The 27,413-nt window shown below is 41.9% G+C and overlaps 1 protein-coding gene and 1 long non-coding RNA gene across 23 annotated transcripts in view; one reads left to right on the top strand and one right to left on the bottom strand.

Moving 5' to 3' along the window:
- Positions 1-27,413, top strand: part of SLC28A2 (solute carrier family 28 member 2) — a 75,912-nt gene that overhangs the window by 9,043 nt on the left and 39,456 nt on the right. For 12 of the 22 annotated variants that reach the window (XR_004274901.1, XR_004274900.1, XR_004274902.1 and 9 more), the window contains 12 exons: positions 19,092-19,183; positions 20,092-20,275; positions 20,904-21,045; positions 21,674-21,787; positions 22,110-22,187; positions 22,625-22,705; positions 23,116-23,196; positions 25,105-25,230; positions 25,314-25,444; positions 25,861-26,030; positions 26,225-26,439; positions 27,098-27,179. Coding sequence is in view for 19 of the 22 variants with exons in the window: in XM_032297578.1 (XP_032153469.1) it covers positions 19,092-19,183; positions 20,092-20,275; positions 20,904-21,045; positions 21,674-21,787; positions 22,110-22,187; positions 22,625-22,705; positions 23,116-23,196; positions 25,105-25,230; positions 25,314-25,444; positions 25,861-26,030; positions 26,225-26,439; positions 27,098-27,179 (1,496 nt within the window). In the remaining 3 variants the exon portion in view is untranslated. Of the gene's footprint in view, positions 1-16,895; positions 16,943-19,091; positions 19,184-20,091; positions 20,276-20,903; positions 21,046-21,673; positions 21,788-22,109; positions 22,188-22,624; positions 22,706-23,115; positions 23,197-25,104; positions 25,231-25,313; positions 25,445-25,860; positions 26,031-26,224; positions 26,440-27,097; positions 27,180-27,413 lie in introns of all 22 variants that reach the window. The other 10 variants (XM_032297569.1, XM_032297573.1, XM_032297574.1 and 7 more) reach the window with 8 other exon arrangements.
- On the bottom strand, positions 2,964-12,419 carry LOC116564451. The gene is made up of 2 exons (XR_004274905.1): positions 11,074-12,419; positions 2,964-3,155 (listed from the first exon to the last, which is right to left on the bottom strand). It is a non-coding gene; the product is annotated as an uncharacterized LOC116564451 (long non-coding RNA).

Below are 27,413 nucleotides of genomic sequence, written 5' to 3'. Positions count from 1 at the left end.
TTTAATCCCTTTCTTCAAGTTAGAAAATTGAGGCTTAGAAATTAATTTATCGGCTGGGTGCCATGCCTGTAATCCTAGCACTCTGGGAGGCCAAGGTGAGCACATCATGAAGTCAAGACTTCAAGACCAGCCTGACCAACATGGTGAAACCCCATCTCTACTAAAAACAGAAAAATTACCCAGTCATGGTAATGTGTGCCTATAATCCCAGCTACTCAGGAGGCTGAGGCAGGAGAAACACTTGAACCCGGGAGGTGGAGGTTGCAGTGAGCTGAGATCACACCACTGCACTCTAGCCTGGGTGCCAGAGTAAGACTCTGTCTCAAAAAAAAAAAAAAAAGAAAAAGGAATTCATTTACTATATCATTAAAACAAATAACTCTTCTGGAATACTCAGATTTGGGAATGGTGGAGGGGAAGGGAAACCTGGGAGAAAACACAGAAGGACCTATATAAGGGTAATAAAGAAAGTAGAAAAGGACAACGTCTTGGAAGTCATAAGAGAAAAGTCTCAAGAATGAAGAAGGTACAGTCCACAGTGCTATGTGAACAGGGGTCAAGGAAAGAGGAATGAGAACAATCTTTGAATTTGTTCATGGATCTGGTCCCAGAAGTAATGTCAAAGAAAACTGTTTGGGGAAAATAGATCAGATGGAAGGAAGCGATGTTCCATGGTCTGGAAAAGAGTGGGTATTTATAAAAGAGTGCAGAGCAGAAGTCATAAACTAAAAGCTGAGAAGAGGATATTGGATAGCTTCTAAAGGGAATACGGTCATGAGCCACATAACGATGTTTCAGTCAATGATGGACTACATTACAGAATGGTGTATAATCGTGTATATCAATGGTGTATATCATTACACAATGGTGATCCTGTAAGATTATAATACTGTACTTTTACTGTACCTTTTCTATGTTTAGTTATGTTTAGATATACAAATACTTACCATTGTGCTACAATTGCCTACAGTATTAAGTACAGAAACACGCAGAACAAGTTTGTAGCCTAAGAGTAATAGGACCCACCGTATACCCTGGATGTGTCATGGGCTATAACTCTAGATTTGCTAAGTATGCTCTAAGATGTTCGAATAATTATGAAACTGGCTAATGATGCATTTCTCAGAATGTATCCTTGTTGTTAAGTAACACATGACTATATATGGAGATGACCCAGAGCAGCTTCCAAACAAAATATTATTTTTGTTTGTTTTCTTCTCTTTATTTTTCAAAGTAATTTCGGTGACTTCTTTTTTTTTTTTTGAGATGGACTCTTGCTCTGTCTCCAGACTGGAGTGCAGTGGCACAATCTTGGCTCACTGCAACCTCCGCCTCCTGGGTTCAAGCGATTATTCTGCCTCTGCCTCCCGAGTAGTTGGGACCACAGGTGTGTGCCACCATGCCTGGCTAATTTTTGTATTTTTAGTAGAGACGGGGTTTCACCACGTTGGCCAGGATGGTCTCGATCTCTTGACCTCGTGATCTGCCCACCTCGGCCTCCCAAAGTGCTGGGATTACAGGCGTGAGCCACTGCACCTGGCCTTCAGTGACTTCTTAGATTTTTTTTTTTTTTGAGGCAGTGTCTTGCTCTGTCTCCCAGCCTGGAGTGCAGTGGCATGATCTCAGCTCATTGCAACCTCTGCCTCCCAGGTTCAAGCAATTCTCCTGCCTCACCCGCCCAAGTGGCTGAGACTACAGGCGCATGCTACCACACCCAGCTAATTTTTTGTAATTTTAGTACAGACAGGGTTTCAATGTGTTAGCCAGGATGGTCTTGATCTCCTGACCTCATGATCCACCCGCTTAGGTCTTCCATAGCGCTGGGATTACAGGTGAGAGCAACCACACCCGACCTAACTTCTTAAAATTTTTAATTGTTTTCTTCACAATTTGCTTATCTCTAAAAATTTTTATATTATGTCATATATATACATATACATATACATAACATATATATGCTGAATTGGCAGTAAACTCTGTAGGTTTTTCATGTTTACATGATACTTCATATTTTGCTTAGCAGTGTGGCCATTAATCAGGTGAGTCACACTGCTTGGGTCTATATTTGAACAGTGGTATGCTAGTAAATGTTTAAGAATTGACTCTCCACTGGGCTAGTGGCTCATGCCTGTAATCCCAGCACTTTGGGAGGCTGAGGTGAGAGGATCACTTGAGCCCAGGAATTCAAGACCAGCCTGAGCAACATAATGAGACCTGCCTCTACAAAAATTTTTAAAAATTAGCAGGACGTGGTGGTGCGTGCCTGTAGTTCCAGCTACTCTAGGAGGGTGATGTGGGAGGATCACTTGAGCCCAGGAGGTTAAGGCTGCAATGAGCCATGATAGTGCCACTGTACTCCAGCCTGGGGGACAGTGAGACCCTGTCTCAAAAAAAAAAAAAAAAAAAAAAGAAGAAAAAAGAACTGGCTCTCCAAGTGTAGTTTTGCAATGAATGTTGGTTAATATTTTTGCTCACCTTAATGAGGAGTAAGAGAAGGGGTTAGCAAACTTTTCCTGTAAAAGACAAGGTGGTAAATATTATGGGTTTTGTGGTTTACATGGTCTCTTGCAATTACCAAACTCTACCATTTTCATAGGAAAGCAGTAACAGGTGATACTAAACAAATGAGCATGGGCATGTTTTGATAAAACTTAAATTTTAAAAAGAAGGTGAGATGGACTTGGCCCACAGACCATAGCTTGCTAATCCTTAGTCTAAATTAAATAATAAATTAAGACCTGATTTGTAGTATTTGCCTGTAATGTAAAAACTCTCAACATGGCTGATTTCAAGTTACCAAAGGGATGTCATTGAGCAAGGAGTTGGGAAAAGATGTACAAGAGCACATCACTATATAAAATTTCCACCATACATACAAAGCAGACATGAATAACCTCATAAGCTTACATAACAGTAAAATGTAGAAAAATAATCAGAAAGTGATAAGCTTTGAGTAGTTATTATCTTCGTCTTTAATGTAATTTAATTACACATTTGTATAGTTTAAATTTCTAGTAATGGCTTGCACAATTCCTGAAAATGTAACAATCAGCTCTCTCAAGCCAGTGCAGGCCAGCTTCCCCTGCACCACTGACTCTTACCACTTACCAGATTTCGGGCAAGTTATCTACCCTCTCCGAGCCTCAGTTTTCACCCTGTAAAACAAGGATAAGATTAGTACTTAGCTGAAAAGATCTTGGTTTTTTTTTTTTTTTTTTTTTTTTTTTTTTTGCCAGACTGTTGTTGACACTAAATTACTCTGATATGTAATGTGTCCAGTTCCCTTCAAGTCTCATCAACTTTATATTTTCTCATATAAACAATACTAACTAGTTACATAGATACAAAATCATGACTTAAGGTTCTAACCTGCATTTATTTTAATTTTTTGAGAAATGGGGTCTTACTTTGTTACCCAGGCTGGTCTTGAATTCCTGGGCCCAAACAATCCTCCTGTCTCAGCCTCCCAAAGTGCTGAATTACAGGTGTGAGCCATGTACCTGACCTTAACTTGCATTTCTTTAAATTCTTGTAAAGCTACAAATTTTCTTCCATTTGCCTTATTTTCCATATTTCTGTATATGATGTTCTTTTCTATTTTGAAACAGAAATTCGATCTGTCACCCAGGCTGGAGTGCAGTGGTGTGATCAATGCAACCTCCACCTCTTGGGTTCAAGCGAGTCTCCTGTCTCAGCCTCCTGAGTAGCAAGGATTACAGGTACATGCCACCACACTCAGCTAATTTTTTTTTTTTTTTTTTAGACGGAGTTTCGCTCTTGTTACCCAGGCTGGAGTGCAATGGCGCGATCTCGGCTCACCGCAACCTCCGCCTCCTGGGTTCAGGCAATTCTCCTGCCTCAGCCTCCTGAGTAGCTGGGATTACAGGCACGCACCACCATGCCCAGCTAATGTTTTTGTATTTTTAGTAGAGACGGGGTTTCACCATGTTGACCAGGATGGTCTCGATCTCTTGACCTCGTGATCCACCCGCCTCGGCCTCCCAAAGTGCTGGGATTACAGGCTTGAGCCACCGCGCCCGGCCTAGCTAATTTTTTTTGTATTTTTAGTAGAGATGGGTTTTCACCATGGTGGCCAGGCCGGTCTTAAACTGACCTCAGATGATCTGCCCACCTTGGCCTCCCAAAGTGCTGAGATTACAGGTGTGAACCACCATGCCCTGGCTACTTTTCTTTATCAACTAAAGTAAGGTCTGGATTTTGAACCTCATTTCCTTTCTCCTGACCAACTCAAATAGAACCCACATAGATTTCTTGTTTCTAGTTTTCCCTACCTCCTGCCAACCTACCCTGTATAGCTTCTACCAAAACTGACTGAAGTATGCCTGAACTCCCTTATTCACAAATCTCTGTGGCTCCCCACTTGCTCCTGAACGAAGCCCACCTCCACAGCCTAGTATTTAATTCTCCCCACAACCTCTGCCTCCCAACCAGGATCTGTATCCAACATGACTTTCCAACATTAACTCTTACAATTCCCTTTCTAATGCCACACTATGCTCTAGTGAAAGGCAACTATCAACCGTTTCTTATATGTAATCCTCAGTTTCCTGCCTCCATGTCATGCGTGTCATTACATCATTGCTTCTGAGTATACTGTCTTCATTTTATGTCTTTGTGCCCAAATACAACACATCTTTTAAGGCTCAACTCAAGAGCAATCATGTCCATGAAACTGTCCCTGATGCTGCCTCTCGTCACCTCAACCTCACTGGCCCCAGTCCTAAGAGGTCCCTTCTTCCTCCAAACTTCCATAACATTCTATCTGATCCACTCTTATAACACTTTAAGCTTTTGACATTTTGTTATAGACTTACATGTATATTATATCCCCTAAACTGGACCGTAAATACACTGAGGGCAAGATCAATGTCTATTTCATCCTTTTGTCTCCTATAACACTGGAAACAATGTTTTATCCATAGTATGTGTTATGTACCATAACATTCAAAATTCAATAAATACATGTCAATAAGTTATGTATATAATCTAGATAACAGACTTTATCTGTAATATTTTCATGTGTACATTTTTCAATTCTGTTTTGTTTCTGTATTGATTTTTAAGTATGCTATTTCTTTTTCTTCTTGTTCTTTTGTTTGATTAACTCTGCTGATGTGGGGTTCTTTGTAGGGAGTAATATGACATGTAGCTCTAAGCTGATGCTTTTCCATACTGGTATCCACTTTTCCAGCAATAGTTATTAAACTGTGAGTTTTCTCTCTATTCTGATGTTGCTTCAACTTTATTAAGTTAATGTGATAATTTGGATCTATTTTTGAATCTTTTGTTTCATTGACAACGTTCTGAGTACTTAACACACATATAATTGTTTACAACGTACATTAAAACTTGATAGGTCACGTATTTGCATTAGTTTTTCGTTTAAAAAATATTCCTTGGGGCTGGGTACAGTGGCTTATGCCTGTAATCCCAGCATTTTGGGAGCCGAGGCAGGCGGATCACTTGAGGTCAGGAGTTTGAGACCAGCCTGGTCAACATGATGAAATCCTGTCTCTACTAAAAATACAAAAATTAGCCAGGCATGGTGGTGGGCGCGTATTGTTCCAGCTACTCGGGAGGCTGAGGCAGGAGAACTGCTTGAACCTGGGAGGCAGAGGTTGCAGTGAGCTGAGATCATGCCACTGCACTCCAGCCTGGGCAACAGTGAGAAAGCGTCTCAAAAGTATATATATTATAAATATTTTTTGTCAAATTTTATTTTATTATTATTATTATTAAGACTGTATGCCATAGTTTAACTGGTGAAGTTTTTTTTTTTGCCTTTTTATTGTAATTTTTAATAAAGCAAAGCATGCATACAAAAATAAACGTAAGCCTTAATGAATTTTCACAAAGTGAATATACCCATATGACCATCACCTAGATGAAGAACCAAAACATTATCAGTACCCAAGAACCATTTTATGTTTCCTTTCATTCAGCCTCCCTAAGGTTAATCATTATCCTGACTTCTAGCATCTTAGATTAATTTTGCCTGTGTTTGGACTTTATATGGGAAGTCTAATTTATAATTTAAATGAAAACATACCATATATATACTCTTGTGTTTGGCCTCTTTTGTTTGACATTGTGTTTTGGAGATTCTTCCATATTATTGCATGTATTGTACTTTGTACATTTTTAATTGCTGTATAGTATTTCATTGTAAGAATCTACCACAGTTTATCTGCTCATTTTACTGTGCATCAGAATTTTAGTAGTTTCTACTCCTTTGCTATTATGGACAGCACAGCTATGAACATTTTTGTGCATGTCTTTTAGTAAAGATAAATACACCTTTCTATTGAGTAAATACCTTGGAGTGGAACTGCTATGCCATACAGTATGTATAGGTTTATATAGCTTTAACAGATGCTAAACATATCTGTACCAAATTTTACTCCCCTGGCAGTGTCATGAGAGCGTGTCTTTTTTCACTGTGTCCATTATATGTGTGTAGTATTATCACATTGTAGCTTTGCTTTGTATTTCCCTAATGGCTAAGGAACTTGTGTACCTTTTCAGCTTTCTCTGGCCACTGAATAGTCTCTTTTGTGAAGTGCCTGTTCAAGTCTTTAATTGGCAGCGTTTTTCTTTCTTAGCATATAAAAATAGTAGTACATTTTATAAATGATGAAATATAAACGAGAGTACATTTTAAGTTCTTGCCATTAAAAAAAATTGGTATGTGAGGTAATGCATGTGTTAATTAGCTTGATGTAGCCATTCTACAATGTATACATATTTTAAGGCATCATATTGTATACCATAAACATATAAAATTTTTGTCAATTTTATTTTAATTTTTTTTAAGAGATGGGATCTTACAACATTGCCCATGCCGGTCTTGAAATACTGGGCTCATGTGATCCTCCCACCTTGGCCTCCCAAAGTGCTAGGATTACAGGTGTGAGCCACTGTACCCATCCAACTTTTTGTCAAATTTAAAAAGAAGTACAAAATTAGTATTTTCAATGATGTTGCTACCACTGTAAATGATATTCTTTCATACTTTCTAGCTATCTGTTAGAAGTATACAGGCAAATCATTTTTGTGAGTTTATCCATCTGCCTATTCCTTTATTCAGCAAACACTTATTGAACATCTATTATGGGTTGAGCACTTGTTAGCAACCTAAAGCAATAATAGTGCATGCTAGGTACTAAGGTAGGCACCAAGAATACAAAGATAAAAACAGAAATGTTCCTTTCCCTGATATACTCACAACCTAAGAAAGACAGGCAAACAGAAAAATGACAATATCATGCTGTATGGTAAGTGCTAGAACAGAGATGTAAAATGCCACAAGACCACAAGAAAGTGAGCAATTGATTCTGACTGGAAGGAATCAAGCTAGGTTTTACTTAGGAGATGACATTTAGTTGGATCTTGGAGGATGCATAGGAGTTTGTCAGATGGAGAAAGGTAATAGTGCATACCAGGTGTGGGGTCTGAAAGTCTCTCATGAATCCTGCGAAGGGTAAGATATTCAGAGTGGCAGAACACTGGCCTGCATAGTGGGAAAGAGGCAAGCAGTGAGACTGTGAGATAGGAAGTGTTAGTTGGAGATGTGCTATAAAGTCCTAACAGGTCTGGTTTTATACTCCAGAGCCAAAGGGATTTTTAAGCAGGAGAGGGAAAGGAACCCTATTATTTCTTGGAAAACAAATCTGACAGCAATGTGGTGAGGGGATTGTGATAGGGAGAGTCGTGGCAAAAGCTAGTTAAAAGGCTTTATCATTGTTCGTGCAAGAGATGAAGAAGACCTGGGCTAAGGCAGGGTGAATAGGAACAGATTAGAGAAGTCAAATTCCAGACGCTTTTGGAGAAGAACAGGTGAGATTGAACGATTGATTATAGGCTAGCCATTCTCAGGAAAAACACCCAGACCCCTGTCTTTATCCTCTCTTACGCCGCATTCTTGGTTCCTCAGGACATCTTTAATCTGATTCTTCAATGCAGACTGTTAGAGACAGAATGCTTGTTTTTAGGTACTGCAAGGAAAAATGAACATTCAGACAAAAAGTTTTTTTAGCAAGGCAATTTTACTTTCTACAGAAAGGGTATGCTTGTTAGCTATCTTGCTACGAGAGTGCAATGAACAAAGGAAAGACAGGCATATTTATTTTTTATGCATTGGGTCTTTACTGCTGTGTCTGATCTTGGTTGGCTGGAGCTAGACTTCACAATTTAAACTAAACTTGATTGGCCAACAACTTAAAACTTTTAAAAATAGGTAAAGGCAATGGAGAACAAAGGAAAAGAGGAAGTGGCTTACAAAAGGACTTAGAAAAGTAATAACATTCTTAAATAAGAAAGGAGCATAGGCTGCAAGCTGGGACATGCTAGTGAGCACGTCTAGCATAAATATCTTAAAGTATAAGGACACAGAATGTACTGTGTGCCTGTGAGCATGTCTGACAGCTACATAGGACAGGGCTTAGCAAAGAGTTATTAGCAAAAAGCAAGAAGGCTTTGAAGAAAATTAGTCTTTAAAACAAACGATTATTTCTAACATTTATTATTATTCTTTAAAAAGAAGGGAAATTTTGAAGAGAAACTTTTTACTTTCTATTCAGACTGATTTTATCTGCTTTCTTTTCATTATTATTATATTTTTATTTTGTGAGACAGAGTCTAGCTCTGTCTCCCAGGCTGGAGCATGGTGGTAGGATCTCGATTAACTATAACTTTTGCCTCCGGGTTCAAGCAATTCTCCTGCCTCAGTCTCCTGAGTAGCTGGGATTACAGGGCACCACCACACTCAGCTAATTTTTGTATTTTTAGTAGACACAGGATTTACAGTGTTGGCCAGGCTAGTCTCAAACTCCTGACCTCAAGTGATCTGCCCACCTTGGCCTCCCAAAGTGTTGGGATTACAGGCATGAGCCACCATGCTTGGTGTTTGTTTTCAAGATGTAGTGAGCCTGAGTACCTCTGATGATTGAAAGAAGGAGCCAGTGAAGTCAGATAAAGAGAAGGGGGTGGACAATGAAAGAGGACAGAAAGAGTGAGATAAAGAAATAATTGTCAGAACAAGCCCAGGGAATTGTTGGAAGTGGAGTTGAGATAAAGGAGTTGGAGGATTTGCCTTGGTGAGAGAGAAGGTCGGTTTTCCCTAAGACATTAGAGAGGAGGCTGAGAAGCTACTGGACCAGAGATGCACTGAAGTAGAAACAAAGGAAAGCAAGGGCTCTAAGGCCAGAATTTCTGTGAAGTCAAGGGTGCATCTGCTGAGACTAAAAGAAATTAGGCTGTCTGTGAGTTTCTCTATCCCTGTGGCCTCCACAGACCCTCAGCTGTGTGCCTCCTTCCCTGAGCTATATGGCTTGATTGGTCCCAGGGTTCTGAGGAGGGTTTGGCAGGGAAGCATCTTGTCCTAAATTTGGGTCCAGCTGGGGAAGGGGCAGCAGAGATGAGAGCCCTGGAGGAAAGTCACACCCTGTTTTGTGGCTTTTCTTCTAAATACCACTTCTTCTCGTTTTTGACTCCAAAAATGAAGAGTTGAGTCATGTTAAAAATTTTTGTTTACAGGAATTGTTTACCGCTCAAACTAATTATCAGAAATGGGGATAACGTTCATATACCAGATTAACTTCATGATAATCTTGTTGAATTCCTACTCCAAATTCTTTTTAAGTAAGCCTAGACTTCACAGGGAATCCAGTTAAATAATTACAGTTTATAACACTGCAGTGGAACTTTGGCCCCAGACTGGACTGCCTGAGCCTTCGCTGGCTGGCACTTTCTCACGGTGGATTCACCTGCATATTTTCCTGTAGCAGGTGTTTTAAAACTTCTATTCTCAAATTCCCAATCCCACTTAATCTACCCATTTAACCATTTCTACCCTCAGCTCCCTTGCTAATTAATATATAATCTAATATGATTCCTTTCTAAGAAGATTATTTTTTGTCATTAACACCTTCATTTATCATGAGAATATTTCTTATAATATTACCTTCTAATTTGCTTTGTCTTTGTCTTCTTTTGCTATTTTCTTTCTCTCTGAAAGAGCCCCCTCTCTCTTGCTTTTATAGCCAATATGCCAGTCTCTGCCTTTTAATTGGGCTATTTAGATCACTTAAATGTAATGGTTTAAGCCTAATATTTTGTTATGTGTTAGTTTTTGTCTCATCTATTCTGTGTTCTACCTTTCCTATGTTTATGCCTGCTTTCAGATTAATTGAATATTTTTAAATGCTTCCATTCTTACCTCCTTTGTTCGATTATTAGCTCTATCTCTTTATCTCTTTGTTTTATTAGTGGCTACTTTAGGGTTTATAATGTACATTTTTAACTTATCAGATTTAGCCTTCAAGTGATATTATTCCCCTTCACATGTAGTGTAAGATCCTTATAGTAGTAACTTCTATATGTCCCCTTCCAGCCTGTGGACTACATTTTACTTCTATATATATTATAAATACCATATTATACTTGCTATGTTGTTTAAACAGTAAATTATCTTTCCATATGTTCTAACTTAAATGTGTTGGTATCTGCCTGAATTATTATCTTTTCCTTTCTTTTATCAGAATACTCACCTTTCTGAGTTCGTAGCCGGTCTCTTTACTCATCTTCTTACTTTTTATTTTTTTGAAGCAGGATCTCACTCTGTCACCCAGACTGGAGTGCAATGGCATGATCATAACTTATTAAAGCCTCAACCTCTTGGGCTCAAGCAATCCTGTCTCAGCCTCCCAAGTGTCTGAGACTACAAGCACATGCCATCACACCTGGCTAATTAAAAAAGATTTTTTTTAGAGATGGGCTCTTGCTATGTTGCCTAGGCTGGTCTGGAACTCCTGGTCTCTCAAAGTGCTGGGATTACAGGTGTGAGCACCACACCTGGCCTCTTTACTCATCTTGTTAATTCCATTCTTCTACATTCCCTTCAACAAGGCCTTTTTTCTCCTGTCTTCAATCACTCCTTCTTCCTTAGAGCCTTCCCCAATCTATAAGTGTACTCAAGTTTGTTTGTTCCTTCCTTTTCTTTTCTTCCCTTCTTTCCTTTTTACAATAAGCAAACAAATAAAAAATCAATCTTACCTCAACTTTGTAATAACATTTTCCTTCATGGTCAAGTTTCTTAGAAAAGTGAGATTTACTTGCTTCTTCCATTTTCTCACCTGCCATTCACTTCTTAGCCCACTGCAATCTTGTTTTCTCCACCACTGCTCAAATACAATGTTCTCACTAAGTGGCAAATGAAACCTACTTATCAAGTCCAATGTACACAGACTTTCACTGGGCATCTCTGCAACATGATCCTTCTAACTCTTTCTTGAAACTCATTTACTGATTTTAATGACACTTACACTCGATGTCTCTTGGTGCTTTCTTGTTTCTTATTTTCCAGGGCTCTGTCTTTAGTGTTCTCTTCTTATTCCTACACTCAGTGTCTTGAAGGCCATGTCTGAAGCCATGCACTCTTGTTTTACAGTTGTATCTGGAGCCTGCACTTTGGTTCTAAGCCTCAGGACCACAAAGCTAATGATTGGCTAAATATCTACAGCTAAATGTCACATATATACTTCAAATTAAACATATCCCAAGCCAAACTCCTATCAGCATGGTTTGATGTTTTCCTAAGTATTGGGCACTGGGCTAGGCTTGAGGCACACAAAGGTGAATAAACTCACATTTCCTCCCAGGTCTGCTGTTCCTCCTGGAGTCTCTCTTTTGATGAATGTTATCAGCCATTCTAAGTCCCTCATGGCAGGCACCTCACTGTCATCCCAGATTTCCACATCTCTTCTCCTCTACTTGGTGTTGATCCTGTCTCCCAAACACCTATGCCATTCACCCGTCTCATCAGTCCTACCCTGCACCACCACAGTTACTTCCTAATTAGCCTTCAGCTCATCTCCCACCCCACTGCCTCTAGGGTAATCTTTCTAAAACACGCATTTGCTCATGTTATTACCTGGCCTAGATTCTCCAGTGGTTCTCCACTGCCTACGGAAGAATGGCATATGATCTATATGGCCTGACTTCTGCCCTTCTTTCTAGGCTTTCTTCCCATCATCTATCCACAGGCTCCCTGCATGCTGATGACAGAAAATGATACTGTTCTTTCAACACAGTAGGCTCATTCAAGCATGTCTTTCCTCTTCTAGAGACACTCGAAGTCTCTCTTCTAACTCCCTGAAACATATAAACTTAGCAAACTCCTTCCCTCTTGACTTTCAGAGTAGTTCATCTGTCCTCTCCTTTGTGAGAGCTTCTTTGAATTCGCAGGCATAGTTATATGCTCTCTCTTCTCTACTCTCTTTGCAATGGTCCCTTAGGAATTTCAGTCTTACATCTGTAACTAGAAGCAAAATGGAGACCAGGTACAGTTGCTCACACCTGCAATCTCAGCACTTTGGGAGGCCAAGGCAAGAGGATTGCTTGAGCTCAGGAGTTTGAGACCAGCAACATGGCAAAACACCATCTCTACAAAAAAACACAAAAATTAGCTGTGCATGGTGGCATGTGCCTATAGTTTCTGCTACACAGGAGGATGAGGTGGGAGAATCACCTGAGCCCGGGGAGGTTGAAGCTGCAGTGAGCCATGATTGTGCCACTGTACTCACCATGTCAAAAAAAAAAATGAAAGAAAGAGAGATAGAGAGAGACAGAGAGTGAAAGGGAGGGAGGGAGGGAAAAGAAAAGAAAAGAAAGCAAAGCAAAGCAAAGTAAAAAGCAGAATGGAATAATAGATCTATCTGGGTTTTAAATCCTAATTCTGCCATCTGCTGGCAGGCTGTTTCCTTGCTTATAAACTTGTAACTTAACCCTATGGTATTTGGAGAAGATGACTGATGATGAAGTTTTGCAGTACCTGGTAAAAGGTGCCCAATAAGCAGTATCTGCTTCTTCTTTCCTTTCTAGGCAAAAAGCCATCCATATGTGCTCACTCTAACTCCTTAACCCCTGCAATTCAGCTTTCACTCCATCATTCTCCTATAAACAGTTCTGTCATACAGAAACCATCACCTCTTCATTACCAAATCTAGTATCTTCTCATCTGTCATGCCACCTGATTTTCTCCATCACTGAATATCACTGAGTTTTCCTCCTCCTTAAAGGTTGTTTCTCTCTTTGGCTGTTCCTTACTTCTCCACCTGTTCCTCCCAGCTCTGCTGTCTCTTCTGCCTGCCCTAGAAGTGTGAATGTTCTGACTTCTTGCTTGAAAGGTGGTAAGGCTGGCATGGAGGGGTAGGGATATCCAGATAGGACAGTGGTATAAACCATTCAAATTCCTTGGTGGGCGGTCTGTGTTGTATACCAGTGCAAGTCCCAAGTGAAAAATTTTAGACAGCCTGTCCCTGCTAGAAGAGCCCCCTCCCCTGACCATTTTTTTCATTATTGCCTGAGCCTGCTATCAGCAGGTGAAGAAGCTAGTGCTCCTATCCTCAAACTCCTATTGAGGTCATTGAAAGAATGTATAAAGAGGAGCAAATGGTATCATCATAGGAAGTCCATGAAGGGCATTAATCATTGTAGGGACCAAGGGAAATCTTCCCTTTTGCCCTCTGAAGGTTTGCTGAAAAATCAACTCACAAAAGTCAGACTAATTGAAAAAAAAAGCATACAAAATGTATTAACATATATATGGGGAGAATCACAGGGAGACTACCCAACCCCCAATGGGGCACAGAAGATTATATACTATCTTGATGTTACAGAAAAAAGGCAGGCTCAGAGCACGGCCACAAACAAATTATGGTGGTAAATCAGGTTTTAATGCCAGACAGGTTATGGAAAGGAGAGAAGAGGAGGCTTGGCTAGCAAAGGAGGTTTTCTTATGTAAATGAAACCTCACAGGTAGAAGCCCTCAAAGAGAATAGATGATAAATGTGTCTTTCAGACCTTCAAAGGTGTCAGACTCAGTGAGTCTTCCCTAGATCCAGACAAGAGAAGACCTGGCTGCTTCAGTGCAGATTCTCTACAGATGAAAACCTCTCCCACAAAAGACAGCTTTGCCGGCTACTTCTGTTTACTGGCTCTCTGAACAGCCATCTCAAAATGTATTAGAGAAATATATTTTGGGGGTAAAATATTTTTATTTCCTTCACCATATACTAGAAACCCAGAGAAACTTCTGCTTGTAAGCAGAACTGAAGGGCCTGGTCTCCAAAGGTCACTGGAGGTGGAGTCATGATCCCTCACGAGAGAGAGCACCTTCTCTACAAAGACTCCATTGCCTGTTGGAATCACTGCTACCTCTAACTTGGAGAGATAAGAGTTCTGGAAGGAAGAAGCTGAGTGTGGCTTGAAGGAAAACCCCACCATGCAGGTCCTTCCTGTCTTTGTGGATCTTTGGCATTGTGTCCCCACAGTGAGTGTAATGGAGAGCTGACATTTGTTATTGTCGGAGATGGGCACATCAAGCAGAGATATGGGTATTGTGTGAAGGGAGCTTTCTTTTCCAAGGCAACATATCAACTACAGCTCAGCAGTGAAGCATCTGGCTGTGTTCTGGTTTAGGCTCCTTTCTCACTCTACCTGGGCTGAGGGCTTTCAGAGCTGGCCATCCCCAGCTGTGCAGAGCCTCTGCCTGCGATACAAGTTTGCTGGCTTCCACATGATAGGCCTTTCTCTTCCCTTCCCTGGCTTTCCAACCAGCCCCTATTTGGCTTTCCTTGGCTATGGACAACCTTCTGCTTCTCATACTCAGTCACCATTCTCCTCTTCACACTTTTGGTAATTGTTCTCTGGTTCCTATACAACACCACCCAGCTCTACTCTGGTTCAAAACCAGTTGTATACATAACTTTGAATCTGGCAAAGTGGTACCTAGTATAGTACCCACTGACCAATTCTTTTTATGTCATCATCAAAATAAAACTCTTTTTTTTTTTTTTTGAGACGGAGTTTCGCTCTTGTTACCCAGGCTGGAGTGCAATGGTGCGATCTCGGCTCACCGCAACCTGTCTCCTGGGTTCAGGCAATTCTCCTGCCTCAGCCTCCTGAGTAGCTGGGATTACAGGCACGCGCCACCATGCACAGCTAATTTTTTGTATTTTTAGTAGAGACGGGGTTTCACCATGTTGACCAGGATGGTCTCGATCTCTTGACCTCGTGATCCACCTGCCTCGGGCTCCCAAAGTGCTGGGATTACAGGCTTGAGCCACCGCGCCCGGCCCTCAAAATAAAACTCTTAACCACTTAAAACGATTCTGGTCACTTCTGCCTGGAGGTCCTCACTCTTTACTCATACTACCCTTTGGTTGTGGGTGATTCATTTCCTTTCTTTCAGTCCTTGCTTCAAGCTACAGCAGCAAGGATTCCCCCAGGGCCACAATGTCAATAGACACCAGAGCTAGATTCTCTGAAGGCTGTCCCAAGTTTTCCATTCTAACTGCTAACTGGTAGTACCCTAGACTCTGGGAGTTCCCATAGCTCTGTCTCCCTTAGTTGAGAGAGTTTCCACATGTTGTCGGCAGGGTTGTTACCGGAAAGGAATCCCAATCCAGACCCCAAGGCAGGGTTCTTGGATCTCGCACAAGAAAGAATTAGGGGCAAGTCCACAGAGTAAAGTGAAAGCAGGTTTACTAGAAAAGTAAAGAAACAAAAGAAGGGCTATTCCATAGGCAGAGCAGCTCCCAGGTCTGCTGATTGGCTATTTTTATGGTTATTTCTTGATCATATGCTAAACAAGGGGTGAATTATTCATCAGTTTTCTGGGAAAGAGGTGAGGGGCTTCTGGAAGTGAGGGCTCGTCTTCCTTTTAGACCATATAAGGTAACTTCTGGACATTGCTATGGTATTTGTAAGCCTCCTTTCATGGCACTGGTGGGAGTGTCTCTCAGCATGCTAATGGTATTATAATTAGCATATAATGAGCAATGAGGACAACCAAAGGTCACTTTCATCACCATTTTGATTCTTGTGGGTTTTGGCTGACTTCTTTTCCACATCCTGCTTTGTTAACAGGGTCTTTATGACCTGTATGTTGTGATACCAGTCCTGTCAACCTCTGATGTCATACTGTGACTAAGAATGCCTAACCTCCTGGGAATGCATGAACACCCTTGCTATGACCTATAGTGCTCACAAAAGTTATGCTCAGTTGGCACTGTCCACCACCATTATCTACTAATGCTCCCCTTGTCACTGGGAGCTGCAGGAAACAAGCACGTACATGAGAGGGTCATCATTAGTCCATTCCTGGAACTATCTCACACATAGCTGGAGAAAAGTATGAAGTTTTGCCACCTATCAGATTTCTTCTCAATTCACCTTCCTGATATAACACAGTTACTAATACACAAATTGTACCATTATGTAAAGAGCTTGGTAGGATTAGCAAGATTCTGTGCCAAGTAAGATACCAGGGCCCAGATGCCTCTATGAATTGTTTCTCAATTGGTTTAAAAAGATGAGAAAGCTTGTTTTCTCTTTTTCTTTTAGAAAATTTCTTATGGATTTTATTTTTAATTAATTAGTTATTACTATTATTATTTGAAATGGAGTCTTGTTCTCTCACTCAGGCTGGAGCGCAGTGACAAGATCTCAGCTCACTGCAACCTCTGCCTCCCAGGTTCAAGCAGTTCTCCTGTCTCAGGCTCCAGCGTATCTGGGACTACAGGCACCTACCACCACACCTGGCTAATTCTTGTATTTTTAGTAGAGACAGGGTTTTGCCATGTTGACCAGGCTGGTCTGGAACTCCTAACCTCAGGTGATCTCTCCACCTCGGCCTCCCAAAGTGCTGGGATTACAGGTATGAGCCACTGCACCCAGCCTATTTTTTATTTTTATTTTTTAACCCTGAGGCTGAGTTCCAACCTGATATTCTAGGACCAGGTTGTTAATGGGTTTTGCAGAAATGAGTGTTCTTAACTGATTTTCTGTAGTACTCACTGAACTTTTGTTCCCAGAAAATGCTGAGTTTTGGTCAGGAGGTAATGGCAGAAATCTTTTCTAGGTATGTGATTTATATCTACTCTTGGACTAGTCTACGCCCCCTTCTTATTTTGCAGGAGGCTTGCTAAACTGGCATTCTACTGCATATAATTTTAAACCAGCTTTATGCAGTACATCGGTTTAGGTCCCAATAGGAAACAGATGGCATACTTAAATTAGGATAATTAGAGAATTTATTTACAAAGAGACCATGACAAAAATACGTATGATGAGTGGTGGGACCATAAGAAAGGATAGTGCAAGAACCTAAGTCTTGAAGCAGTGAGCAGTTACTATTCCTAGGCCTGACGGAATAAGATGTAAGAGCACCTGGCAGGAAAGTCAGATAAAAAGACCTCTTCAATGCACTGATCTCAGTCTTTTCATATGCTCTGATCTCCTATGAAGGTCCAGTAGCAGAACCCAACTTGATAAGCCAGAGGGAATAGGAGTGCATTGATGCAGTTCACATGAGTTCAATTCCCAGGGCACAGAGTGGGGTGGAGAGTGGCGCTGGAGAAGCACACCAAAGATATCTGTCACACATGGAAAGGACAGGATTGAAATTAATTCATTCCTTGATGTACTTTGCAAATAATGTCCCAAAGATAATGATGTCCTCAGGTACTCTGCCCCTTTTACTCACTACTTCTCTATTAAGCATGGAAAAATGAGGATCACGAGCCCAGGAGTTTGAGACCAGCCTGAGGAATATAGCAAGACCTCACCTCTACAAAAATTAAAAAAGAAAATTATCTGGGCGTGGTGGTGCACACCTATAGTCCCAGCTACTAGGGAGGCTGAGGCAGGAGGATCACTTGAGCCTGGGAATTCAAGGTCGCAGTGAGCCATGATCATGCCATGCCACTGCAGACCAGCCTGGGCAACAGTGAGACCTTGTCGCAAAGCAGAGCAGAGCAGAGAGCAGAGCAGAGCAGAGCAAAAGCAAAGCAAAGCGTTCTTGAGATCCTAGAGAATCATCTTGAATTGATCCAGTCAGATGGTGATAAGCACTGTTTTCTCCTTTCTTAGCTTACCTGTATTTCATAGTACACAATCTGTTCAGCTAACACAGGGTTGGGCTCACTGCAGAAGGGGCAGGAGGGGATGGGGGAAGGAATGAAAAGGAAGGCTAGAAACTGGGAGTGTGTTAGATGGGAGAGGCAGCCATGGAACTCTATAGGCCAAAGCCCCAGAGCATCAGGAGTTAGTGGCTGTCTCTAACCCTGGCTAAGATGCCCTGCCACAGCATGACTGCCAGACTGGGACCTTCTTGCTGGGATCACCATCTTGGGAACTTCCACGATTTTGGAAATTAGAGCTTTTTGCTCAGATGGCTACAGCATGCTGAGCATACTTAGGAGTGGCAAAGACAGGCAAGCCTGGGGTTTAGGGAAGACACGGCATAGGATGATGGTTAAGAGCTCAGATGCTGAAGCCAGACAGCTGGAGTGTAGATTCTGTGTCTGCTTCTTACAGCCTCTGTGACTTTGAGAAAGTTATTTACCCTCTCTGTTTTTCGGTTTCCACACCTGTAAAATCGGAACGCTAATAGTAATATGTCCAGGGGTCTTAAGATGAGTCAATGAGTTAGTACTGGCCGAGTTCTTAGAAAGAGCTCAGCATAGAGAAAATACCATATACATGTTTCTGAAATCAAACTTGAATATCCCAATTTGCTAGGCCTCTTCTCGGGCCTGCCCATCCAGAGAGATTCTTGAAGTTGGTGGCATTTTCCTTCCTGTCAATGCACATCTGGCAGACTGTTCAAGGCCATAAATTTGTGTGGTTATCAGGGAGGGATGGCCAAATTGCCTCTAAGAATAGACCCTCCTGTGAATATGGAAGCTTAGCAATTCCCTGTCCTTTCAAAATGGGAAAGGAGTAGACTCCTGACATGAGCAATGCCCACTTCTATGATACGTGACTACCAAGAATATTGCTAGTCGAGGCTGAGTAGGGTATTCTGACCTCCTGCCCATTGGCAAGGTTTGATTTGCCCTTTTTGGCATTGTGGGACACTACCTATACCTGAAGTATGTTCTCGGCTGAAGAATATTCTTTATTGACTAAGAGCTAATTCTGCCTTGTGTTTCATAATCTGAATTCTGAAAGTCGAATAGAAATGGGATGGCGTAATTCTTGTATCTGAACTTTTGGGTTCTTATTAGGAGGAGTCAGTGGCCTTTCACCAAAGCAAGAAGTTTCTGCAAAACACACACCAGCTTGTTCAAGAAGATCCTGTTGGGCCTGTTGTGTTTTGGTGAGATACTGAGAATGCATGAAAGTGAGAAACACAGTTATTTTAGAAATTTGCCTTGTGTCAAAGTGATTGCCAGGCGGAAGGCACTTTTATTCAAAACTGATCTAAAAAGCTATTTGATGTATTAACTACTTGTAGGTGAACTATAATGTATTGAATTGAATTTACAGGAACAAGTAAAATCTGAAAATAAATTATTTTTCAAAACTATACTATTTGATAAATTTAAAATATTTCAGAGAATGTGGGCTTATCCTTTTTTGAGTGCCTTGATTTGGTGGAGTGCATGATTCTTGTAGCCTTTATGAGAGAAGCCTGTATTATATGTTACTTATTTGCTGGTTTACTAGTAAGATCAATGATATAAAATATGTTTAAAAGACAGCAAAGCTCTGTTTGAAACATACTATCAGTGGTATATGGGACTTTGCTGTAAAAATAGGAGGTAGCTGGGATGGTGGGAACAAAAATTATATTTTGAGATGAGTAAGGGAGTCATGGGATGAGGTCCACATGGCTGTGCTTCCCAGCGGTAGCCTTGTTTACATGGTTTGTTCAAGAGGAAATGTTAAAGTGACAGGGGTAATAAAGTTTCAAGGGGAGATGACTGACTTCTGAAGAGTCTAATGGTGGACACTGATCAAATTTATTCTAAGGGATAGAGAGACAATATTTGATAAAATAAAAGGAAGTGAGATTTAATTAGGGACCAGTGAAAATAAGCAGTCTTTGCACTAAGTCAGACATCTATCTTGGCCTCGAGAAGTACAGCTCTGTCTGACCGTAGGGCTGGATGGCAAGGTCTCCAGAGGGTTTTTCTTGCTGTAATCCCGGACAATCATGACTAGAGTTTCATTTGCGCATTGGAAGTGCCTTACTGATCCTTATTCTGTGTCTTCTCTTTTTAGCCTACGCTGCCTATTTCCTGGCAGCTTGCATCTTGAATTTCCAGAGGGCACTGGCCTTGTTTGTCATCACCTGCTTGGTAATCTTTGCCCTGGTTCTCCCGTTTCTGAAAAATCTCCTGGGCAAAAAATTAACAAGAGGTTTGAAGCCCTTTGAAAACTCCCGCCTGAAGCTTTGGATGAAATGGTAAGATAAGAATCTCAATAGCTGGCCTCACAGCTTATTCCCATCCACTTCTTTTTTTCTCTTTTGATAGTTGCTGATCAGTCTCTCAGACCTGCACATATGCTTTCCAGAACCAGGCGCAGAGAAAAATAGCAACAAGCCTCTGAGCACAGGACCTCAGTTTAGCTTCTTGTAGCCTTGGGTCTCAACATTGCTAGGTTGCAGGAGAAGTTTTTAGTTTCAGAGAAGAGTTTTAGTCTGACTGTCATCAAGGCCTGTGTCAGAAATGAGAAAAACTATAGTCCTCTTCAGTGAAATAATCAGAACATAGAGCCTTGGAGCTGCATTAAGTGATCAAATTGATTTGGTGGACGTTGGTGTCTCCCTTAGTTCCTACTTTTTATGCTTTTTTCCCTCTAGTCTCTCAGACTTCCTGCACCCACTGGTGCCTTTTAAAATTCCCTAGAGTTTAAAGATAAGATTTAGAGTTGTATATATTCTGAACTGGATTTGACAGCAGCCACAGCTCTAACAATGGCATGCACATGGCCTTTGATTACAGGCCAGGAGTGAGAGAATAACTTTCAGACTCTATATGTTGTTTTTCATTCACTGAGTTGATGATGTGGTCCTGGCATTCTTTCTTTAGGGTGTTTGCAGGAGCCTCCTTGGTTGGCCTTATACTGTGGCTGGCTCTAGACACAGCCCAAAGGCCAGAGCAGCTCATCTCCTTCGCAGGAATCTGCATGTTCATCCTCATCCTCTTTGCCTGCTCCAAACACCACAGTGCAGTAAGTGTTGGGTATTTGGGTTGGGTATAGCAACACATGGCTAAGGGCCAAGTGCTAATCATAAAGCATACGCATCAAATATTAATTACAAGGGCATAGAACTAAGTTCATAACAACCCCTAGAATTTACCTCTTGGACAATTTTGTTCCTAAGAGAAGCTTAAAAAATTCTCAGAGGACCTAGACCACTTATTTTCAAACTGTAGATTGTGATCCATTAATTCATCTTCATATCAATTTTGTGAAACTAGGCCAATGTTAAAGAAAGGACAAAAGAAAAAAAATAAGGAAGGAAAGAAAATAGAATACAGTAGAAAATCAGTTTGCATTGCACTTAGTACTATTAAAATAATGGTTTATGACACTTTTATTTGTATGTATGTATGCATATATATATAAGTGTCATGTAACCTCCAGATACATTTTTTTAAAACCCTATGGACATATGTGGCTTTTTATATATTACTGCCCTGTTTCTCCCTACCATTGCCCCTGCTTCCTACACCATGTGACCCTAGACTTACTGTTAACATTCTAGGTTGGTTCCACCCAGAATACATGTTTAAAATTCCAACCACATAATGCACAAGTAGAACTCACATTGGAATAATTTTCTTATTGATCCTAGGTGTCCTGGAGGGCAGTGTTTTGGGGCCTAGGCCTTCAGTTTGTCTTTGGGATCTTGGTCATCAGAACTGATCTTGGATATAATGCATTTAAGTGGCTGGGAGAGCAGGTTCAGGTATGAGAAATTAAATGTGAGGGCTTTTCTCTTTTAGAATCCTAGAAAAAGGAGATTTGAGGGGAGCATGAGAAGATTTAGCTGTACCTTGTGAATGATGTGATGGGAGATCTGGTTGGGAAAGGAGAGAGTATACCAGGATACAGCTAAGAATATAAATAAAGAGCTCATGGGGGCATAGCCTACCCCTGGGCTGTCAAAGGGAGGCCAGCCTAAGCAACAACAGTAAGTCCTCAGAACACATGGGGCTGGTCTCATCTTTCCATGTGTCCTTTTGGGTTTCAGTCTTGTTCTCTGCCTTTTTCTTTTATTTTCCCTTCAGATTTTCCTGAATTACACTGTGGCTGGCTCCAGTTTTGTCTTTGGGGATATGCTGGTGAAGGATGTCTTTGCTTTTCAGGTGATACCTGTTTTATGGGCAGAAATGATGGTCTATGGAGGGGTAGAGGAGTAAAACAGAGGCTGAAAGTGTGTATCCAAGATATCAGCCCCCCAGTATACCAATTTGACCCTAAGAAGAGGGTTTAACCCCATCAGTAAAGGAAACGGCATCCATCTCTTTCTCTTTGGTCATTGCCACCCTAACATTGGATGAAATGGAAATTGGGGGAAAAGGCTCAGAAAACAGTTTGTAGTTTAGTGCTGATGGGACAATGGATTTAATATATTTTAAATGTATTCCTAGATTAGTTTGTGTAGGTACTGAATACCTACACTGTATGAGATACCCTTGGAATGCTAAGAGCTTAACTTAGAAGCCTAAAACACAGTCTATTTATGGTCTACACAGAGTATGCAATGTAACATGTCATCACCTGCTCACCATTCTCATTACAGGCCTTACCAATTATCATTTTCTTTGGATGTGTGATGTCCATTCTCTACTACCTGGGCCTTGTGCAATGGGTAGTTCAGAAGGTGGGTCGTTTTCCTACACCAGTCAGGAGACGGGCCTTCCTCTTGTCATCTCTCAGCTTTGGAAAAATGCCCATAGCCAGGATTTACAGTGTTAGAAACAATGGGAAAAGGCAGACCCTCTCAAGAATGCCTGACAGCAAACAGTCAGCCCAGACCCTAGGTAGGCTGACGGCAGGGCAGAGAGAGAAGATGAGCTGGACTGCCTTTCATACTGAGTTTTAATGTACTTGTTCTAAAGGCCATGAGTCCTGAGTTCTGGTTAAGGCTCTGCAAGTTGGTTTTTGGCCTCAGCTTGCTGCACTACTTCTCTAGGCTCAGTTTCCTTATCAGTAAAATGGAAGAGGAGAGGTTTTGCGTGACGGTCTCCAAGATTCCTAACATTAATGGTTTAGGTGTCTGTATTCTTCTAGGTCGCCTGGTTTTTGCAAATCACTATGGGCACCACCGCCACAGAGACCCTGGCTGTGGCAGGAAACATCTTTGTGGGTATGGTAAGCACCTTGAGGCCTTTTGATCTTCTTCCCTCTAAGGAACTGATAATTTGGCACAAAACAAGAGTATGCTTTCCTTCTGAAAAGTCAAATAAATGAAGACTGTGGGGCAGCCAATCTTGGATGAGAAAGAACTCAACAGCACAAAGAAGACTCTGCTCATTGCATTCACCCTTTGTGCCTAATCATACTTTCCTGCGAATACTTAATCTGGAGAGATAGCCTTCACCACTTCTTTTTTTGGGGGGAGGGCGGGGCAAGTTTTGCTCCTGTTGCCCAAGCTGGAGTGCAGGCCCAATCTTGACTCACCACAACCTCTGCCTCCCGGGTTCAAGTGATTCTCCTACCTCAGCCTCCCGAGTAGCTGGAATTACAGGCATGTGCCACCACACTCGGCTAATTTTTGTATTTTTAGTAGAGATGGGGTTTCTCCATGTTGATCAGGCTGGTCTCGAACTCCTGACCTCAGGTGATCCGCCTGCCTTAGCTTCCCAAAGTGCTGGGATTACAGGCATGAGTCACCACACCTGGCCGCCTTCACCACTTCTAACCACGACTTCCTACACAGGAATGTAGGGAATGTCCTGGTCCAACTCATATCCCTCTTCGGAGGCTATAAAGGGTGTTTGATCCTCATTCTGGTTTCTCCCTGTGACTCCCTGTGGTGCTTGGTTTCCAGGGTCTCTAAGGAAGAAAAAATCACTTGTCTTGCTCATGGCTAACGCCAAGGCCTCTTCCACATAATACTTGCTTGATAAACTCATCTGTATGGAGTAGGTGCTCCATATGTGTTACTGACTGACCAGCTCAATGTTGGGGACAATGACTTGTCACATTCACAGGGAGTTAGTACTGAGGTCTTTCTCTCCCAAGGCTCTAGGCTGCTTCTGAAATGTTCTCAGAGTACTTCTGGATACTTTATCATAGCACTCCACATTTTGCTGAAATTATCCATAATCAGCCTAGTTTCCTCTGTGAGACTATAAGCTTCTAAGAGCAGTGACTTTGCCTTATTCATATTAATGTCCTTAGCATCTAATACAGTGTTAAGCACGTAGTTGGCATTTGTGAAATAATAGATACCATTGTCTTAAGTCAGTGCGAGATATGGCTTACATAGTTGGGTCTTCATAATTTCATAACATTATCACAAACATTATTTCTTTTGCTTATTTCATAAACAGGGGGTTTGGATCATCTATATGCATTTCATTTAATGAGTACTGTTTAAGCATCTAATATGTTCTCATTAAGTGCACTGCATTCCATAAGTTCAGTAAGTGTGTGGTTTTAGACACTGAGAATATATAAAGAAAATATACCATTTTTCTTCTATAACTTGTGTTTTTGAGATGGAGTCTCGATCTGTCGCCAGGCTGGAATGCAATAGTGCAATCTCAGCTCACTGCAGCCTCTGCTTCCCAGGTTCAAGCGATTCTCCTGCCTCAGCCTCCTGAGTAGCTGGAACTACAGGCGCAAGCCACCACACCCAGCTAATTTTTCTATTTTTAGTAGAGGTGGGGTTTCTCCATATTGGCCAGGATGGTCTCAATCTCTTGACCTTGTGATCTGCCTGCCTCAGCCACCCAAAGTGCTGGACTACAGGTGTGAGCCATCATGCCCAGCCTTCTGTAACATTTTAACATGTCAATAGATGAGACAGGCATATATGGAAACAGGTGAGAACTGTGACAGCCAGGACATGATTGGGTGCTAGAAGAAGTAAGGCAGATGTTGGATGGGCCTGACGGCAGGGTTCTGTGCTCACTAAGTGAAGCTGTACCTCACTGAACAGTGCTCACACTGGATGGACGTGTGTCTAGTAGGTCCAGCCCCTGGGGCTGAGGGGTGGGCTTTCTGGTGTGGGGACTTGCACCTTCTTGGAATCTATTTTCTCCCTGTTTGTAGACAGAGGCACCTCTGCTCATCCGTCCCTACCTTGCGGACATGACACTCTCTGAAATCCATGCGGTGATGACTGGAGGGTTTGCCACCATTTCTGGCACTGTGTTGGGAGCCTTCATATCCTTTGGGGTAGGCACAGTCTGCTTGATCACTCCTGGGTAAGCTTGAGTTGGGTTTGATAGAAACACTGATGCCTAAGTCTGGCCTTACAGGTTGATGCATCATCCCTGATTTCTGCCTCTGTGATGGCTGCCCCTTGTGCTCTTGCCTTGTCAAAACTGGCATATCCAGAAGTGGAGGAGTCCAAGTTCAAGAGTGAGGAGGGGGTAAAACTGCCCCGTGGGTGAGTCCAAGGAGGCAAAAATACTTTGAGAGATGGTGAGCTGCAGTTAAGAGTGGCACTTTGGTGGTAGAGACTTCACGTCTCCCTGAGGGGGAATAATGCGATTCCATATTCCTTCTTGCCTATCTCTGCTGCTTGCTAATTATGCTGGTTTTCTTCATTTAACCCTCCCACCTGGCACTAGCTTCTGTATGCCACTAGCTCTCTATCCTTGCCATCAGTGCAATTATATGACAATTATATCTGATACTGCTTCAGAGTAATTTCCACTAATAGTGTCACTGAGGAACTCCTGTCACCTTCTACACTGGCCTTGCACCCTCCTCCTGTACAATAGGGACAGTAGGATATCTCTTCTCTGAGGGGCTGAGACTACTCTAGATACCCTACTCTTTCCCTCTGCCCAATAACCACAGGAAGGAGAGGAATGTCCTGGAAGCTGCAAGCAACGGAGCCACAGATGCCATAGGCCTTGCTGCTAATGTAGCAGCCAACCTGGTTGCCTTTTTGGCTGTGTTAGCCTTCATCAATGCTGCCCTCTCCTGGCTGGGGGAATTGGTGGACATACAGGGGCTCACTTTCCAGGTAAATGATTATATTATATTATATCCCAGGCTCTCTCTGGGATGTGGTTAGGTAGCCCTTCAACCATGCACATCCTCCTGACCCACAGTAAGCTAAGAGAGAGCATGAATAGAAGGGTGGAGGAGATTGGGCCAAGGCTCCAGAGAAGGTCATTGGTACCTGACCTTTGTTATTAGTCCTTCTTTTTCCTGGGATCTCTCTCTTTCACTCAGGTCATCTGCTCCTATATTCTAAGGCCCATGGTTTTCATGATGGGTGTAGAGTGGACAGATTGTCCAATGGTGGCTGAGCTGGTGGGAATCAAGTTCTTCACAAATGAGTTTGTGGCCTATCAGCAACTGTCTCAATATAAGAACAAACGTCTCTCTGGAGTGGAAGAGTGGATTGAGGGAGAGAAACAGTGGATTTCTGTAAGTGACAATCGAAAACGCATAAACACTGTGAGGTCTCAGCCATGATTATCTGAGGGTAGACAGAAAGTGCCACACAGGTATGTTGCAGACCCACAGATACCTTTCCAGGGTCGCAGGCCTAATTACAAAGCAAACAGAAGAGTATACCTAGCAGGCTCATCTGCAGTGCCTGAGCTATTATAGGGATGCATGCTATTACCCGCCATACCCCCCAACCACCGCCCCAACTCTGACCCAACTTCTCTCTATAATTAATCGCTAGGTCTTTACAGCTGGGGCAGTCCAGGGCAGAAACTGTCTTTTGATGGTCTATGGTCTCCTTCTTCATTTTAAGTTTAAATTGCTCCAAATTAACATTCTTTATCTCTTCCTTTTCCTCTCTCCTCTTCCTTCATAATCCTTCTCATTCCAAGGCCTTCTCTTTATCCATAGCCTTCAACAAGAACAGCGTTGGGCAGTGAGGCCCATGGTGGTTTCCATGTCATTATCCCTATAGTAACTCAGGAAACCAGTTATTTTCTGAGCATCCTTTCATATTCCTTGGGAAACCATGGAAAAGACTGGGGGCTGTCTGTACTCTAGAACTTCTATTTTGATTATAAGACTGCATAAATGGGACTGAATTTATTTGCTTATTTATTTTTGTTTTCCCCAGGTGAGAGCTGAAATCATTACAACATTTTCACTCTGTGGATTTGCCAATCTTAGTTCCATAGGAATCACACTAGGAGGCTTGAGTGAGTTCATCCATTTTCCCAGCTCCCCAGTAAGGGCCAGAGCCCAGCTTCTGTAGCAGGCAGTCTTAGTGCTTCAGTACAAGTTGGGATCAGATAAGGAAGCCGATGTGAAATGGACCCATTTCTTAGATTGTAATTGACTTGGACCTAATTGGCAGTCATGCTACCTGGCTACGCACAGAGCCCTAATCTCAAATTAAGTTACTTTTTTTCCTTTGGATTGGAGGCCTCAAA

Source organism: Sapajus apella, unplaced genomic scaffold (assembly GCF_009761245.1).
Source record: "Sapajus apella isolate SASKATOON/1434 unplaced genomic scaffold, GSC_monkey_1.0 scaffold37, whole genome shotgun sequence".
Lineage (NCBI taxonomy): Eukaryota > Metazoa > Chordata > Mammalia > Primates > Cebidae > Sapajus > Sapajus apella.
The sequence above is the reverse complement of the archived record's forward strand: the minus strand, read 5'-3'. Positions and strand labels throughout refer to the sequence as shown.